This window comes from Platichthys flesus, chromosome 8 (genome assembly GCF_949316205.1).
Source record: "Platichthys flesus chromosome 8, fPlaFle2.1, whole genome shotgun sequence".
Taxonomy (NCBI): Eukaryota; Metazoa; Chordata; class Actinopteri; order Pleuronectiformes; family Pleuronectidae; genus Platichthys; species Platichthys flesus.
In genome coordinates this window covers 8897198-8916521 of record NC_084952.1, presented here as the reverse complement: position 1 = coordinate 8916521, position 19324 = coordinate 8897198, and the positions used below count along the sequence as shown (strand labels likewise).

Genomic DNA, 19324 nt, shown 5'->3' with positions numbered 1-19324 from the left:
TTTGACACCTTATAAAAACATTCCACAGTCACGCTGACTAAAAGTCAAGGAGTTTAGCAGCTGTTTTGAAGGGATTCATTAGATGTTTGCAGATGAAACTTCATGTTAATTAGATTCAGATGTTACATAATACAGGTTTATACATATTGCACCTAAGACAAAAACTTGTTTGACAACCACTGACCTTTCGTCTCAGGGCCTCTGTGGTTAACTTATGAAATCTTGTTTCCTTGTTTGAAGGATTGACTTTTGTATTTTGTGTCATCATAACAGATTAAATAAAACCATGTGGCTCTTTTATCATTGATAACAAATAAAGATTTAGTCAGGACTAAAATAAAAGTCAAATTAATAGATTTGGTCTGGTCACTGTGCAGATTAGTAGTAATGGAAATGTGAAAAAACATGTAAATAAAACTGAATCGTGGCATTAGAAAGTAGAAGCAGAGCAAACAAGAAAAAAAGCTAAACTTACTGAAAAAACTTTGAAACTTCACAGCAACTGTGCAGAGAGATGATTTAATATCTTACAAATTAAAACCATATGCTTTTAAATTTCATTGGTAAACTGTTATAACTTTAAATGCAAGGTTACATTTTCTTATTACTTTACAATTATTACATTACATACATGTTTTTATTTTTATTATTTGCTGTTCAGTGATACAGACATGAAGCAGTTCTTCTTTAAACCACTGGATAGTCCCTGAACAGTAGACCTTGAGAAGGAGAGCTTCACAGAACGTCTCATACGGTGGCCGCTTATGCCCCCTGGTGGTGCGATGGTGCTGAGCCCGTAGAGGAGTCCGAGACATTCCTGATGCTGGAGGTGTTGTCTGAAGAGCCTGAGTTGATAAGATTGTTATTTTTGCGGCCGCCCCCCACTGTCGCAGAGCGGCTCCAGTCTGGACACAGGGGGCAAGAAAAGAGAGAAGAAGAAGGATCATGAAAAATCAGGACATGAACCATGGGACACTGCACGTCCACAAGAAGAAACATGGCTTTACAGCAGGTACCTGAGTAATCACTGAGCCTGAAGCGTCCGCAGCACAAGTGGATTCTCCACTGTTTCCTCACGTTCTCCTTCATCACACAGTGGAACAAGAAAATAAAGAAGCCTGGGACACAAGAGCAGAGACAATGGACACAGACCTCTGTCAACTTGTCACTGCTTTTCTTATGCGATAAAGGGATTGAAGTGTTTTCTTTATTCTTTTTCTATTTCTTAGTCTTTTGATTATATAATTTCATCATATTGCTATTGCAGCACTCACATTTTGTCAAGAAACGAGAAAACCATCATTACATGGCGAATTGAATTGAAGAAACCGGTTGTGAAATCTTTTTAAAACCAGGGTAATAAACTGTAAATGCAGGTGAAGCACGCTGGTAAATGTCAAATCAATCACGTGAACAACATGATGGGAAGAAATTGGATTTTCAAAACCTCTCCGAGTCTAGAATGCGGTCAAAATTACATACATGCGAGAACTAAGAGAATTACACGCGTGTTGAAAAGGAGTTTTCACTCCTTCGTGACTAATAACCACAAAACCCTTCAGCTGATATTTACCCTGCAGAGTGTTGAGGATGGAGAACAGGTACATCATGACCACTCGGCCCGGCCCAAAGGAGAAGAAGCCCATTGACCACGTCAGGCCCAGGAGGACGGTGAGACTGGCCACCGCCCTCAGATCATGCAGCGAGCCGATGCTCTTTGCTGAGGGCTTATTGGCTCTCATCCGTCTGATCTGGATCAGAACCACGACGAACACGGCGATGTTGCCCAACAGGATCAGGAGAACAAATGCCACCACGGTCACATAGAAGAAGACGTCATCCTGCAGCCAGCAGCTGGAGGGAAGAAGACAGGCGGCGGTGTCATTTACGCTTGGGTTTATGATGAATGTCACCAACTACATTTGATTTTTGTCTGTTGTTTTTATGGATTTTCCTCAATATCCCTGGAACATTCAAGTCCGAGCTAAAGTCCTGTTTACCAGTGCTTTTAATCACTCTTTTTTAAATGGTTTTATGTGTTTTACCTGTTTTACTCTCTGTGTTTGGTCTCAGTTTCTTATCGTTTTGAATTTTATTTCCATTTATTTAGTCATTAGTTTGTCCCTCAGGGTTACCGCACTTTAGGTTGTCTTTGAGGATAAACACATTCACAGAGCTTTCCTTTGAATTTTTTGTTTTCATACATTTGATCAGGCACCAAAGACATTTTATAATTTCTATTATTTGAGACATGATGATCACTGCTGCTCAGTTCTTACAATGGGTCAGTGGACTGGTCCCTGCTCGCAGCCTGTTCAGCCACAACATTGCCATAAGCGTCTTTATCTATTGCCAGCACCAGACCGACTACGACCAGAGGAATACCTGTGAAGACACACAAACATACATGTAGTAAACTTAACATAATAATTTTTGCTTTAGATTCGATAATAACTCCCTGATTTGTTGAAGACATTTTGACTATTTCTTAGTGGAGCCTAACTGCACCTGAATTTGTTTGTTTTCTACAGCCAAAAATCCTGGATAATGTCAAATGCCACTTTTGTACTTTATTTTGTGTGTCATTTCTGATACACACTCTGTAATCTGGTTCTTTGTGTCGTTCAAACAGAAACATTGTTCTACAGGTAGACTTTAACATGTATAGAGAGTATTCAGGGTAAAGGTTTTAAATATTAAATACCTATGTACCCTATTCTATATATATCCTATTTTAAATTTAAGTTCTTAAAATGTAGATGATTGACAAATAAATCTCTAATCTCAGGTTTCTTAAACAAAGTCGGCCCCAACCAATCAAACTTCAGTCCTGAGCCCACACAGCCAATTAGAGCCAACAGACCCTGAACTTTTCTTCTGTAAGGAGTACTCAGTGTCGGCTCACCCCATCCTACAGCGCAGAACTTGAGGATATATGAGGGAACATAGATGTTGAAGACCTTGACCAGGGCGAGGTACATGTTAACGGCCTCCAGGCCCATCCAGGTGAACGAGGCCAGCAGGAAGTAGTGCAGCATTGCACCGGTGGCAATGCACAGGCCGTAGCTGGAGAAGGATGAGAACCAGGAGTCCAGGAGGAACAGCATGCTCAGTCCCAGCAGAGCAGCTGACAGGTTGATGAGGATCTTAGAGGGGTGGTCCCGACGCAGCTTCCTAAAGAGTTTGTGCAGGGAAACGTTGAGAGAGAGGACACAAACACAGACGGACCAAGGACAAGTTTGAAGTCTCGCTTGAGGCCTCAATATCTTTAAGGACAGTGCAAGTAGATAATATTGTTTTAAGGCTTATTAACAAATTCTAAAATGCCCCAGAGTGAATCCCTGAAGAAGCTAATGCACGATGCCTCTTATACTTTCAGTGTGTCTGACTCACTCAAACACCAGGTAGGTGAGTAGAGTGATACCCAGAAAGATGGAGGATATCCCACATCCAAGATATGAAATCAGAGTCAGAATGTAGCTGTTGGCTTCACTGATGGGAGTTCTGGACACATCCTGAAACACCAAATACAAACAGGACAAATCTTACATTTAAAGCCAGAATTGGTCAAAGATTATAGGTATAATACGTAACATCTCTGCATCAAAAAACGTTGACTAGTGTTATATGTATAGAGTTATGCACTTAAATGATCACAAATGATTCCACCAATCCTTAGTCACCCTTTGAATCAGTGTTGTGTTTGTCTTCCATCCTTTAAGTGCTCTGTTTGTTTTGAATAGAACAACTCATGCTAATTTGTCTCCTAATAAAAACCTCCCATATGTTTTTATAAGTTGTTAGAGAAGAAGCCGAGCAAATGTCAACAGCAAGCGGCAACTGAAGCCGATACCAAAACACTGCAATTCATTGAATGGCCACTTGAGGCTGACTCCAAAAGTGAGTCAATCCCTGGCAGCAGTTTGGCTAACAGCTCCCCGGGGACAATATTTAACGTTAAACTGCTTCAATTAGATTATTAACTGGTTTATATGTTTTGGAGAGAAGGAGGCCTTTACGGACAATAAGCCGCCCATTAAAAACCACCTCAACGATAAACAACTAATGAAAGCTAATCAGGCAAAGTTAACTCCAATGAAAACATGCAGACCACTAGTGGCAGAAAATGACACATTGTACGTTTACATTTTTCCAAATGTGAGTGCACCCTGGTGGTAGAATCAAAAAGCTGTAACGTCAGCATTTTTGCATCACAGCAGTGAGCCACTCGCCAGACAGAACACCTCATGTTGTTGTTGTTTGTTTATTGGATTAGTTCATAAAAAGCAAATCAGTGACTCACCAGGAGCACCGCGAAATTTGTGAGGTGATCGCAGAGACAGCTGGTCTGATGAGGAGAAATACTCCTGGTTTCACAACCACTGCCGTTCCAACCACCCAGTCCACCTGACACACACACACACACACACACACACACACACACACACACACACACACACAAAACACCAACAAACAGAGATACACTCCATTTATTGGCTCTGGCATCTACATGGACCTTGATTGTTTGGTCTAACTCGTTCATAGAAAGTTGGCTCTAAATCCAACTGTAAACATATCAAATATATCCTGGACAATAAATAATGACTAACTCACCGTTCTTCCTGAAATCCCAAAACATACACTGCACCCTGTCGTCGGGCTGTAAAAGAGAAACAGGAAGTCATGGTGGTTTTCGAGTTAGAAAAAACACAACGTGTCTTTTCACTGCCGAACTGAAAATGGAGTCATTTCTCACCAGTTTGGGTTTGTGATGGCTGAGAGTCACCACCACCGGATCACTCAGGTTGCTGACGTCAGTGTCATTGATGCTGGCGGATACTATATAAGAGTTCAGCGTCCACTGGCTATGAGCTGTGCTGGTGGTGTCCTGGTAGGAATCAAATAGTGGTGACGTTAACTGTGGCACGGCTATAAATCACAGCAAGTGGGTAGAGGGTGTAAAGTTTCACTGAGGTCATTGATCAATGCTGCAGAGAGGCCGATAGCGAGTTGTCGTATTCAAAGATTGATTATTTTTGTGCAAGTGGGGAGAGTTACAAGTTTAACTGTAAATATCAAATATCCAACATTTGTTTTCCTGTCGTTTCTTACACAAATAGTTTGTGAGAATATGCTGAATCACTTTTACGCTGAGATGAGATTTATTAGAAGAATAGTTACCATGTTTTTTATATTTGCGAATACATGTAATATGAATACATACAGCAGCAACTTCTTAACTCTGCATCCTGACTGGAAACAAATCCCAACTGAATCTGCTTTGTTGAATTAAATCAAACAAAATGTGTGAAATGCAAGAGGTCACAGCATAATTTACATCCTACAGATATGACGGTGATATCAACATTCTTATCAACAAAATAATTCATGCCTTAAGAATATCACAATTATATTATTGCATTAAGTAGCCTGCATACAACAGGCTACTGCAGTTTCCTCAGTGTCGTGTAATGAGAGTACCTGAAAAAGCTCGGGTGTTCCATGGAACTGAAACTGAACACGAGTTGTGTCTCTGGTGAAACAGTTGTTGAGCTCAGAGGGCAGAGAGATGGTTGCATCTGTGTCTGGAAGTGGTTCACTCACGAAATTCCAGTTGACAAATGTCTGAAAATCAAAAACAATAGTACAGATAATAATCAGAATCAGAATCAGAATCAGAAAGTATTTATTGCCAAGTAGGTTTATTTAGGTTAATATAATATAATGTGTTAATTTAACACATCCTTGAGGTGTGGGGGCGGAATAAAAGTCTGATTGTACTTGTGAATTATTACCCGACATGGCATTTACTATTCAAGCTGAATGTATTATTTTAGAAATTGTATTAAAGTCGAATCATTTGCTTTCTCACTGAAGTTTAATGAGCTGTGGTGGCTTGAGGCCACATTGACTGTTTATTAACTCCATTTCCTGCATTTTAATTCAAGGACATAAATGACACATTGAACTGGTTGAACAATTGTCTGATCAAAACATTATCTCTTTTCACCTCTTGCTGATCACGAACCAGCTGGTTTCGTAAAATGGGGATTCCTCATTACATCACATTTATGATTTTCTACCTTCAGATCCAGGAGAGATGAAACTGAGGACACACCGAAGGTGAGGCCCTTGAATCCATCTGCAGCTACGTTGACCATGGAAAGTGCCAGTGAAGGAGCGGTGACACTCACAGATTGATCACTGAAAAACATGTTGTCTGCCATTCTGTCCGTCAGCTTGAGGACTCTTTGACAAAAGAGAGACAGATTAACAATTGTTTGTTCATATTACTGAGATTAACCAGATGCCCACTTCCCTCTTTGCTTACGTTGTAGCCACTTGTGTGACGTTGGTTTCAGAGAGCAGGATATCAGCGATGACATTGACTATATCACCCCCAACAGCAGGTTTGATGACACTGATATCAACCACTTCATTGAGCTTCCTCACCACGGAATCCAGCTCCAAGGATGAGAGCACGGAGCTGTTACTCAACCCAACGTCCACCAGGTCCTGAACAATGTCCACCACCTCAGCAGCGTTATCTACAAAACAATAAAAACATTTATGGTTTAACTGTTACTGTTATTGCAAATAATTATGTTTGTATACAAACAAAGGCAGTGAACCAGACTGTGTGTGATACTCTTACCAGTGGTGACCGTGATATTGAAAAGGTCGGACATGGTCACAAGTTGCTTGCAGTTCTTCATATCAGGCCTAGCCCAGCTGGTCATGTCAGTAGTAATGTCTAACTTGCTGAAAACAGAGGAGAATCAGACGCATCCTTGTTAATAGTTGAGTTTGGTTCCTCTGCTTGTGAGATCATCACCAGTTTCTACCAAACATGGATTATTGCCTCATTTAACATCAACCCTGTGTGCCAGTAATAAGCCATAAACCCAGTTATCTGTATTGCATTGCCTGTTGAGCGATAGTGATAGTGCAGAGATGATGTGAGGAAGACTGTAGGCTTTCATTACTCTTATTATTCACTGATAGGAAATTGATGTGTGTGTGGGGTATGAGAGCTTGTGTGCAGAGTGGGAGGGCCGCGTGGAACAGGACATCGTAATCAAGGGGAACGTCTTGTCTTGCTGGGCTGTCTCCATGGATGAAACCGACGAGGAGTTCGAAAAGACACTTTCTCCCCAAATTTGATCGGATCAGACGCTTCAGCCTCAAGCTAGAGAGAATAAAGCCCTTAATGTGATTCCTCACCATCTCAACTATCATCCAGGATATGCTTTATTAATATTCGGTTGACACAATGTTATTCTGTCAAACAATAAAACATTAGATCATATTGTGCAGCGTGATAAGCTCTGCTAATAAAGATGTGATTTGATTGATTTTCGTGTTGTCTTTGGGTCATCGCTTTATAATGGGACAATTCGTCTTTGGTCAAATCTGCTGTGTAAAAGGAAATTGGTGAAGTCTTACCAAAGCCTGTGAGCTCTTTTTGACGGAGGTTTTCTGCATACCATCTCTTGTTGTTCTTGTGGAAATGCTGCAGGCCAAATATATTCTCCATAGATCGTTGCTCTGGTTTCTTCTAAACAGTTTTCTGGCACTGACAAAAAAAACAACATATAAACTTAAAGTTGTTGAATTTAGACTTTCTCTTTTCATCCGAGTTGGAAATCCATCTTACATATTTGCTTTATCGCCAAGTCCACAGCTTCAATAATAATGGAGCCATTTTGGTGCTTTGACGTCAGTGCAGAATTAATGAAAGTTATGATTTCTGCCACACTGTTTTTTTTGTACTCCTGAACATGGAAGGCGCAGTAATAGCTGTTAAGGAAACACACAGTTAGTGCTTTAATTAAGTCATTTCTGAATGGAAAACCTAATTAAATTGACAATGCAGTAATGTCAAACAGGCAGTGCAGGTAGCTTTTAAAATAATCATTTTTTATTTTCAGTCACCTACTGTTTTTGTTGTTGATAGGAAATCTAAAAAAAAGGAACCAGAGAGATGAAGATTAGGAATTATCATTGTTTAAAGCAGTGTGAGATGTTATTCCTAGGATTAACCCAAACATGCACTTATATTGTCTTAACATATTGATGTTGAACAACATACTCACTGTCAGTTTATTGTTTTTGTCCATGTACCTATTGAATAATACAGATTAATATATAACAAATCAGAGCTTTAAAATCAGAAACATCAAAAACAGTTGTTATGCAAGAATAATTGAATCCACCCACCGGCCGACTTTCTCCTTTATGACGAGATTCAGTACAATCATGGTGCCATTCACCTCCAGTGATTCTTTCACCTTATTCCAGAAGATAACAATTCAGTGAACATAATTTTTTGGGGGTGATAATAGTGTGAGTCACTGTCTCTTACCCATTTCTTAATGATAACCTTAGGATTCGTGGGGCCACCATTCATCTGTAACGTCATATTGACTCTGAAGAACGTATCCGGTCCGACTGCGGGGATAAAACGGTCTATGTCATATAATGACACAATTCAAAGAACAGCTCTGAATCAACCTCTATTTATGGGACAAAACATCTGTTTGTGCTGTGCAGACTCCCCACAGGGTCGTGACCAATTCCTGTAACTGTTTTTTCTCAAAATTAACAGAATCGTAAAATGAGTCAACCCCAGGCCATGTGGTCGGGGTTTTCTGGGAGAGAACATTTCTAAAACAAGAGATGTGGTTATGGATAGGTATGGAGCTAGGTTTGCATTGACTGAAGTCTTTTAATTGATGTTACGTGAAATAAACACTTCTCAACATAGACTGAATATAAAACTGGAAGACACATCTCCACTTCCTCCCACTATCCCAGTAGGGATCGGTCATTCCAGCCGTGGTACAGAGGTTCTGACGATACTCGACCACTTGTGAGTCATTCTCAGCTGTCAGTCATGATGTTTGAAAATGTTTTCATAGCATTAAATTATAAATACACATCGAACAAACATCGGTTTGATAACAACTACCAACAATGGCAGAAAACATTCTTGAAAAAAAAGGTTTACTTGACGTGTTCTTAATTTGGTCCATGTCCCATCCACTAACATGGCAAAGGCAGGGTTTATGACCTATGCTGCAGAAAACCACTATGAGGTGACCAAGACCCTGTGGCTTTACTTTTCGGGGAGCTGTCATGTTGTCCATCTTTATAATCTATGGACTAGATTAGCAGATCAGTCAATTAATCAATCAATCAATTAATCAGTCAGAACTTGTTTGTATAACACTCATTAAAAAAGAGAAATGTGAAAAAAAGAGAATAAAATACTAAAAGAAAAGATGTTTTGAAGTCAGCGAAGCCTTTTACTGCTGCTGCTCATATTTTGTTTTCATCATGTTGAGCTCTTGGATTTCTGTGTGTGTTACCAGCTCTTTAAACATCTTCAGTTGTCTTATTGTGTTTTTAGTTATTTGTTGTTTTAATGCTGCTCCCCTGCAATGATTTGAGGAATGTCCTCCAATGTGAGACAGCTAAGATGTGAAAATGAAACAGAAACAGGAGTGAAGAAGCTGCATGAACCCGCATGTTTCATCAGAGTTTCTTGATAAACTGACAGGCACTCAAATTCCGATCTGAAGGATCCCCTGTCGTCGACACGTTAGCGGGACAAGCCGGTCGACTTTGAGTTGGACCTGTTTCTGAGAAATAAATTACATGAATTACAAGAAAAGAACAGCACAGAGAGAAAGTCTTTAACACTTGGCTGCACCTTATTTAAAATAGGAAAGTTAGTGCTGTCACTGCAGATAAATAATAATTAATATTCCTTCTCGCACGCTCACCTGATGTAGATGCAGTAGTAGTGACAGCTGTTGGTGGTTCTGATACTACAGGGAAGGACACTGAAAGAAACACATGAAATCATGAATAAAAAAAGCAGCAAGAAAAAAACACTCAACTAAAAATCTAGATTGAAAATAATGAATTGTGAAAATTAAGTGATTTGAATTCTGCAATAATGAGAAAACATGAATTTCTTGTTTCTATTATAGGTAATTTTAGACACTTCACTCTGCAGCTACAAAAGGTTTATTTATTTCAGTCACTTGACAATAGCTATACAAAGGCGTTCTTACTTTGAGTTGAGTTTTTAGGACTTTGATTTTTAATTTTTAACTATGTACTTGTGGCACTCTGAGATTCTCGAATGAATCTTGTGCCTTACAAATAAAATGTATTATTATTATTATTATGCGTGTTCGGTTAATCTTTGATGGATGTAATCCACTAAACACAACAGAGTATGTGCTGCACAGACTGTACGTACCCACAGGAAGTACCACAATGCTGTTAGGGTCAGCTGACAGGTTGAAGAAGTTGTACGAGAAGGCCAAACTCAGCAGAGAAGTAATGTCTGTTTGAGCTGCTTCTACGTTGGCGGCAGGATTCACATTCACATTGACTTCACAGTGGAAACTGGTGGTCGAACACAAGGACACAAGTTAAATCTACGCGTTAACGGTGCAATGATCGTGAACTTCGGTTTTGTAGGTGTTGGTTTCTTCTCACCACTTGTCACAGAGGGAGTCTGGTGACGCTGTTGATCCCTGGAAACACACGTCTCTTCATGACAAGGTTACTCATTCGATTACACCTGGTTGTTCTTATTGTGATATCACAACCAGGTCATATCAGCGTTCTCATACGAAAATCATTAGAATAACACTCAGTAGTGGACAAGCCTCTACCAAGGCCCAACAGTCCCTTTAGCGAACCATATAAAAGTTGACTAGATTTATATTTGGATTTGCAACTTATTTCATGAATACAAATATATATATCACCCTAAACATGTCAGTTTTTTCCATTAAGATCCAAATTATTCTCTGAGAAATCATTGAAATCTGGAAAAACGATGTCACGCAATGATCCACACCAAAGTGTTATGGATTCCTCCCTGACCCGCCAAACGTCCACCAAGTTGTATGGATATCTGGCATATCCTGCCAGCAAAAACAATTCACTTGATACAGATAATAACAATCTCTCTTTTTTGATTATTTTTAATTATCTGTCCTCTAATCAGCTCAAGTATTTGAGGATATTGCTTCCATGGAAAATCCACCTGAGGACTGTTGATAAGACTGTACCTGAGGCTGTCGCACATGCAGAGCTGCAGAATCATTAACCCCAGGGCAGCTGCGGCTGTACAGAAGCACAGATAACAGAAATTACAGTCATGTTCAGAATATACATTACATTCAGCCTTGAAATGCAACAGTCACCTTTGTAGAGTTAAGTTCAAAGCAATGGGAAGTATTTCCGTTTACAAGCACTTTGTAATTTGAGCTTTAAAAGAATGGTTTTACCTTTGGGAAGACACAGAGATGTCGTGGACAGAAATGGTCTGAGGGAAAATGCTCTCCAGCTGATGAGAGGAGATAACAGGTACATTATTCTGAAAGGCAAATCTGACTGTTGAAATCTTATTGGAATATTCAGCAAATTCTTCATACCCAGCCTCTTGTGACTCCCTCCGGGGAGACAACACAGTTTCCAGGTTCCATAGCGTGAACGAATGTCCACATTTGGATTTTGTAGAGAGACCAAGCTAATCAAAAAGAAAACGAGGAACAGTTCCAAAGAAAAATTTTAATCAATCAAGTATAATCAACAGGGTTTTCAAACAAGGTATTGCTGAACTCTTGAAGATGTTCCTTTCCTTTAAACTCAAACAGCAAAATACATTTCTGGATAGTTCAGTGTGTAAGATTTAGGCGAAAGGGATCTTTCTGCAGAATATACAATTTAAAATAAAATAATCCTAGTGATCCTAGTGTAAATTGACCAATTTGTGGTTTTCTTTTCACTAGAATCGACCCTTTGCATTTAAATACTTTTTATTTACATCAGGAGCAGGTTTCTTTTCAACAGGAGCTGCACTGCTTTTTACAGTAGCCTAGACTGGACAAACTAATTACCTTTTTAACTGAAGCACTGAGACAACTGAAGGCTACCACAGGTTCTCTGTCATGTTTGGAAGGGGAGGGTGAGGTGAGGATGCAACATGCAACTTCACCACTAGATGCCACTAAACTCTACACACTGAACCTTTAACTCCAGGGAAGTTTGAACTGGACAACCATGCAATGCAACAGAAATAGCTCCCCATGTTATTACCACAGTGAAGGCTGTTGTCAGGCACAGGAGGGCAGCCGTGTTTCCACTGCCGCTGGTCCCATCTCACCACGTCTCCATCTGCACAGCTCTGCCCACTCAGCTCCTCAGCACTCCACTCTCTGGACCAGATCCTGAACCGACCGATCTCCCCCAGCAGGTTGTTCCCGCTCTCTGGCTGCACCTCCCCGTTTGTATTCACATTATGAGAAACCCCCAGAGTGAGTGTGCCGTTTGGGGCCAGCTGTTGGGGTAGGTTAGGATTCACAGGGGCCTCATGCAGAAGGGTTCCATTAATGTAGGTCCTCAGCCTCCGAGCTCTGCCCGACCAGGTGAGACACACAGAGTACCACTCTTTGACTTTCAGTTCCAAGAGCAGAGGCACTCTCTCTCCGAACAGCCACACCGTCAGCTCTGAACCTGAGCCCCCGAGTCCCAGCTCTATTCTTTTACCTCCCGGCGCTTTGTACACGAACCCTGTCCACTCGGTTGCAAAGTTGCGGCGTACGAGCAGGCAAACACTCAGCTCCTCCAGGGCCGGCACCACGACACCTGGCTGTAGCTGCCAAATGCAAGGACGACCGTTGAATTGCACTTTCTTACCCCACAGGCTGGTGGTGGTGGCAGAGGCACCTTGTTATGTTGAAAAGACACAGAAAGGTTTAAGCTACTTAATATGAGATCAACAGTCAAATCTTAAATGTGTGAAGTCTAATCTCATGTCAAACTCAATTAGATATCAAGATTTTAATAATAAAAAATAAAAAAAACGAATATAAAGACAGAATATTTTAGAGGTTGTGATTTGTATTCATTCTCTTTAATATTTTCTACAGCTTTAAACATTATCAAGCTCTATAAGAAATGTTCTGAAATCTTACTAGAACCCAGAAGACACACTGACAGCTGTATGTACAGACAGACGGTCAGTGGAGACCGGGAGTCCATGACTGCAACTTAAAAGAACTCCGGGTTTTCAGTGTCAGTCAGCTGGTCGTCTGCTGAAAGGTGAGAATAAATCATATATTTCATTATGATTCACTATGTTGAAGGAAGTTGTGTAGCTAAATCAACAAGTGAGACTTACCATGCTTCCTCCCTGCTTTGGTCAAATCCAAAATATAAGATGTTCAGTAAGAAATGTATCAATCGATCAAAATCAGTTCACGCAAAGCTGCCCGAGCAATAAGTCTGCTGAGCGGTGTCCCCTCACTTCTCTATAAGAAGACCTCCACGCCCTCTTACTAGAGTTACTCATTAATCTGGCAATAAACATAACTGACACAGGTGATAACACTAGAACCATGACTTTGTGAAACCCTTTGCAAAAGTGAATCTCTCCGGTTCACACATTGAGGAGTTTTGTGCTCAGTGTGAAATCACCTGGTTTTGGTGCTGCGGTGGTTCAGCGGCTCCTCGAGAGTTTGAATGAATAATTATCCTCCTGAGGTTTAAAGGTCAAAGACAAGAGTTTAGGTTGTTGAGAAAGATTCCGTCTTTGACACACACCCTTGTTTGTGTAGATGTTGATGACACAGATGTAATAAGACATGACAAGCTTTATGTGTGGGGGCTGTTGTCAGAGCTTCTAGATTCCTTCTGCGTGGGGATGGATGTTTATGAGGATTTTTTCCCTTTAATATTACAGTAGTAGATGTGAAACACTGCTTCTTTGAATACTTATGAAAAAAGTATTTCTTGGTTTACATGAGTGTGTAAATATTCCTTAAACACAGTAACGTGCCAGATATGCAGAAAATGTACGTTGACTTACATATTCCGGTACAGTTTACACTTGTACACTATGTAATTTAAATATACAAATTGTTTTCATTTGATTCTATTATTGCTCTAAATGCACTGCTTTCAATTGTACTGTTCACCCTGTGTTAACTTACACATGACGCTGAAACGAGAAACTATGTTCTTCCACTGCTCTTGTTTTTTACAGGTGATAAGCGTTCAAACAGATCTAATTTTCTTCCCTGTGTGAGATACACTATGTCCATGTCTGTGAAATGTATACGGTATAAGTCCACAGTGCAGCCTTCCTTTAAGCCTTCACAATTCAAACAGCCAATGTATGTCAATATCTCAACCTTTTCTAAACCAGCAATATCCTGTCAGGGCGTTGAAATCTTTCAACAAGGGAAGACAGGATGTTTTTTCTTAGCTTTATGGCTCCATACCACAAAGTAGTAAAAGGTGATATTGTAGCAACCCGGCTGTACTTTGGGAGGCGTTTAATGATTCGCAGCTCATCACCTTCAGCTTGTCTCTCCTCAGTGGAGTCAGCAAGAGGACAAAATAATAGATAAGTGACTTTGTTTCACTCACACAAAGTATTCTGGATGGAAACAGCTGTCTTAACAAGGCTCGCATTCATGTATCTGAATACCCTTCCCTCCACCTCCTCTTCCTCCTTCCCTCCATGTCTGCAGGAGCCGACGGCCGAAACAAACGGGTTCCCCAGAGAGAAGACCAGGTGTGACGTGAGGTGCCCAGGTCGGGGGGGACCTGAGCTTCTCGGTTGGGAACCTCTCTTGCCTCACATGTGATGTAGAATGAGGGGGATTTCCAAAGAACTTTCCCACTATTGGTTACCTCTGCTGAATGGGGAGCAGCTTGGAGGGAGGCACGCTGTGTAGGATGCACTGCTTTTACAGATTTGAAACTTGCCAAATAAGTTTTGGTCACTTTTAGGTTTTGATGTTAGCCATCTTTGTGTTGTTCATGAGAAAACTTTTAAGATTGCATTCAAACGAGAACACATACTTTTTGGGATTACAAATTCAGAGTAGAAAGGGACCATGGACATTTTTCTTGTGGGGTTGTGTCTCTATGTTGCTCTGGTTATAAGTCTGAGCATAAATTCATTTTTTTCTTGGCTGTGTGATGTTGTATTATTAACAGATAATCAATTTTTACTGAAAATAATAAAAAGGTAAAGTACAGAGTACATTCACTTAGAGATATTATATTTGAGTATTTACATTTCATGCCACTGTATTTTTTACTACCATTCACTTTATTTTATACAACTTCAGAATATGTTATGTTTGGTAAAATATGATAAATTATGGAGAGGATACAATTATTGAGCATTTTTTGTTCATCACTTGTACTTAAAGTCTTAAAGTCTTTTTTTAAGTTAATCCAACATTTTTGTAAGTAATTCTCAAATTGTTTTCAATGCTAACAAACTTGTTTGAAGTGTTTTTATGGAATCTAAAGACACTCGATTGGTGGACGTCTTAAAAGAAGCTGATTTAAATGAAATAACTGCAGTTTCAGTTATATACAGGTTTCTATAACACAGTCTTATGATATGCGATAAAATAAAATGTTCCCTCTGATCAGGGCTGGCAATATTGACACCCTAGGTGAGATTTCAACGTGGGGACGACTAATTTGTGTTGGTTTTGAAATCCGTTGCATTTTCATTCACCCCATTTCTTATATCTGTTTGTGTGTCTAACTGAACAGAGCTTTATTAGTAGCTGAAGAGAAAGAGTAACATTCATCGTATGAGAGGAAAAGTAGTAGATTATGCTGCTAAGAGAGGTGAAATCAAACTCTCTTCTTTTTTTTCTGTTCATGCTGCAATGAAGTAGATTCACTTAGTCTGACGTTTTCTATCACATCTTTATTAAACACCTCATTAGCTTCACACTACAAACCCTGTGGGGGGGGGGGGGGGGGGGGGGGAATGTTTTTTGAGAGAAGATTCCAGATTCATTCACTGGACTGGCACTCAGTAGAGCTCAACAGAGCCATATAGGTTCATCTCTAATTCATGCAGCTTTCTTCTACCAAGTTTTGTGGTTATTGGTCCAGTAGTTTATTCCATAAACCTACTGACTGACGAATCAGAGGTGAAAACATAACCTCATTAGCAGAGGTTATAAAACCTCCACCCATTTATCAAGGAAATGTCCCCAACATTAATAATTATTAGAAACAAAAGAGGAAATTAAAAGTAGAATATCTAAATAGTTAACAGGTAATTTTCTGTTGGTCTACTTATCAATTAATTTATTAAAAGCAAATTTTCCCCTGCTACTTAGTCTATAGGGTTTTTATATTGAAATTTATTTACATTGTATATTATTATACTGTATATATATTTTGTCGTACATTGGTTGTTGGTTGTACATCAAATTGCCCTTGAAGGATAATAACGATTTTCTTTTATAGACAACTTTAGTTAATCACAAGCTGGATAAACAAAACAAGAGCAGCAGAGGAACCCAGCAGCCAGCAGGGGGCAGCCTCAGGGCATCACAGCAGACTAATTCTTGTTGGGCATCAGAAGACAAGGTTTGGAAAAGTACTGGGTTATTCTCTAGCAATAGGTTTTTAAAGCATGTTAAATCATCCAGTATCTAAAAGCCTAAAATATAAAGGAAGGCTGTCAAATATATGTCATAAAGTAGAAAATATTTTCTGCAGCGTAGAATGTCCATCGTCTTATAGGGCGTAGTTCCTCTTGGGAATCAGCAGGTGGTTTGGCCAGTCAGTAAAGTGTACGTTTATAAACAGGAATATTGTGGGTTTGAATCACACTCTATCTCACCTTCTTACTGATTTCTACAAATTGGCGGGAATTCAATCTTCTAATAATTGTAAACTATATTACACTATGTAAATTGAAATTAATTAAATAAAAAACTTCAAAATTCAAATAAATATTAAAAAATCAACAACAAAAAAATGCGCTCGCAATGGGGCTGCTGCGCAGGAGGTGCGTAGTGGGTTTCTGCGCAGAATGTGTGCAGTGGGTTTCTGCTGGGGATTATTTTATTTTATTTTATTTTATTTTATTTTATTTTATTTTATTTTATTTTACTTTATTTTATTTTATTTTATTTTATTTTATTTTATTTTATTTTATTTTATTTTATTTTATTTTATTTTATTTTATTTTGTAAAAAAAATACATTTAATTAGAAACGGTTATGGTTATTTTTTGTTAAATATTGTGCAATGAATAGGTGGTTGAAGTCCTGCAAACACTTGTTTGGTGTGTGCGTATTGTAATGATCACCAGCGTCAAGTGGAGCTGGTCACGCGTGTGTGTTTTTCATAACTCCCTGTGTCTCCTATGAAGATTTGTAAAGCCTGGTATTAAGTATTCAGCGTTTGTTCTGTGTTCAGACTATCACCAGATGACATGGGCGTTACCTCAAAGCACATCTGGTGATATACAGCTGACAAAGCAAAGAACGAGACATTTATCTGACGCGTGATTACAATCTCAGCGGTTCGGTGGCGTGATGAGATCATCATCAGGCCAGAAGCTTAAAGTTATCCAGCGCGTTGTTTTGAATCCCGTTCAAGATTTTTGTACTGTTTTCTTTTTTTAACCATTTAATTTATATTGCTGTCTCAACGTGATGCTGACACGGACGGATTATCTAAGAAGAAGACATGTCAGTGATCTTGATTGGTTCAGCAGCAGCTTCCTCTGTTTTCCTCATCGCTCTGCTGCTTTGGGCTTTCCTCCTGACTGCCGAGAGATTCAGTGAGTTAGACACATTCTGTTTGATGTCTCTTCTCCTTCTCTCCTTCTCTCCAATCTGACTCCTGTTTGCTAAATGTGCATTATATAAACTTGTTGCTACATCCAGAGCAGATTCCAGACCTTTGTCGTGGACCTGAGGGGCTGTTGTCTGCAGAAGATCTTCAGCACGTAACTTGGAGGGAACAGCAGAAACTCTCAGAGAGGCCTTCACAGGAGGAGTTTCTTTCAAGGTTTTCTGCAAATAGCCCTTACTGAATTATAACTCATTAAACCAGATCGTAACTAATTATTTATATAAATATCATCTGTTCCCAGAGGCCTGAACCCACTGAACCATGGGAATGAAATGCATCCTACTTCTATTGTGAATAATGTCACCACCAACATCAAGCCCTCTGGTCAGCAGACAGAGAACATCACACAGAGGGAATGGAAAAGCAGCTGCTTCTCCTCAGAAGAGGTGAAATACACGGGACAAATAGAACTTATTGTCTGGGTCATGGCAGGAATTGGAACAAAATTAACACTGCATGCTCCTTCCTTATATCCATAAATAAGATATACTGTTGTTGTTAAAAACTCTTTATGCTTTATTCAAAATCCATATGAGATCCTAAAATCAAACATCCTTTCAAATGTGCTTATCATAAAAGCTGTAAGTGGGAATGATTTTGTTTTTTACTTTGACTTTAAATGAAATACGTTACACAAGTACTAACAGTTTATAACAAGGATAACATCAGGATAAACCGTATCTTTGTCTTTTCTTGTTTCTTTTCTATGTCAACATCAGATGGAGGACACGCTGCATACGATATGGGAGAAGGCTCAAGTTGTGTATCTTTTCATTAAGACAAAGCAAACATAGCAGTTATTCGTTTGGACTATAAAAGGGCCGCTCAATTTAACCTCTGGGTTTCCAAGAAGGAGGCACCATCCTGTTTGAATGGCCTCCATCAGCAGGGGGCCCTTTCTTAAGTTCATGCCTGATTCCCTGTACTCATTCTGACTCTGTCCATGTGACGGTGTCGAGACGCTCAACTACGACTCAGTCCAGGACTTGTCCCGGCTCCTCGACTCTGAGGACGACTAGAAGGCGTTGAGGGGACTGGGGCGCTCCCTGGGTGTCCCGCCTCAGGTCGTCCCTCATCTCCGAGGCTTCCAGGACCTCTTCCAGTACCTGCCCACCTCCGCCTCCACACTGCTGCCCCCGCTGGGCCAGGCCGCTGCACTCCTGCCTAATCCTGAGGTCGTTGCTAGGACACACAGGGCTGTGGTTGAACAAGTGACCACTTAGGCCCTGAGGATGCGTTGCCATGACTCCAGCTCTATAGTATTTCTGACCCACTTTGCGTGATGACTGTGTTACCAGCCGGGTCGCCCGATGCTCCTGACACGTCTCCCTTGAGACACAACGATGCTCTTTGTCCTGAAATAAATTGATTTTGCGTGAAGTAGGATATTACTGTAAGTAGATATAAAAGGCATGAAATTAACATCAGAGAGAGTTGCAACACTTTTTTTACCCACTTTATTGGTTCCACCTGAATTAATCAATCATGATAATAGAAGCCATGAGACTGACTAAACCCACAGATGATATAAGTCATTATTTGTGCTTTGCAAGTTAAATAACACAATATCAAGGTCACTGGAACTGAACCTACCATGCAGGGT

The 19324-nt window shown here is 39.9% G+C and overlaps 1 protein-coding gene across 2 annotated transcripts; it reads right to left on the bottom strand.

Annotated features, from left to right (window-relative positions):
* Positions 1–732: 732 nt before the first annotated feature.
* On the bottom strand, positions 733–13327 carry adgrg4a (adhesion G protein-coupled receptor G4a). 2 transcript variants are annotated; one of them, XM_062393176.1, is made up of 29 exons: positions 13211–13327; positions 13005–13124; positions 12127–12756; positions 11463–11557; positions 11316–11374; positions 11097–11151; positions 10516–10553; positions 10274–10422; positions 9789–9848; positions 9561–9644; positions 8366–8451; positions 8221–8291; positions 8097–8124; positions 7940–7962; positions 7658–7800; positions 7447–7576; positions 6656–6762; positions 6332–6548; positions 6084–6249; positions 5482–5625; positions 4757–4888; positions 4615–4660; positions 4304–4407; positions 3394–3515; positions 2906–3174; positions 2280–2385; positions 1574–1854; positions 1017–1118; positions 733–905 (listed from the first exon to the last, which is right to left on the bottom strand). In XM_062393176.1, exons 2-29 carry the CDS (start codon positions 13069–13071, stop codon positions 763–765), a joined length of 3657 nt encoding a protein of 1218 aa, XP_062249160.1. In that variant the 5' UTR covers positions 13072–13124; positions 13211–13327; the 3' UTR covers positions 733–762. The 2 variants fall into 2 exon arrangements, with proteins under 2 accessions (XP_062249160.1, XP_062249161.1); XM_062393177.1 differs by having other exon boundaries at positions 9561–9638.
* Between the last annotated feature and the right edge of the window lie 5997 nt (positions 13328–19324).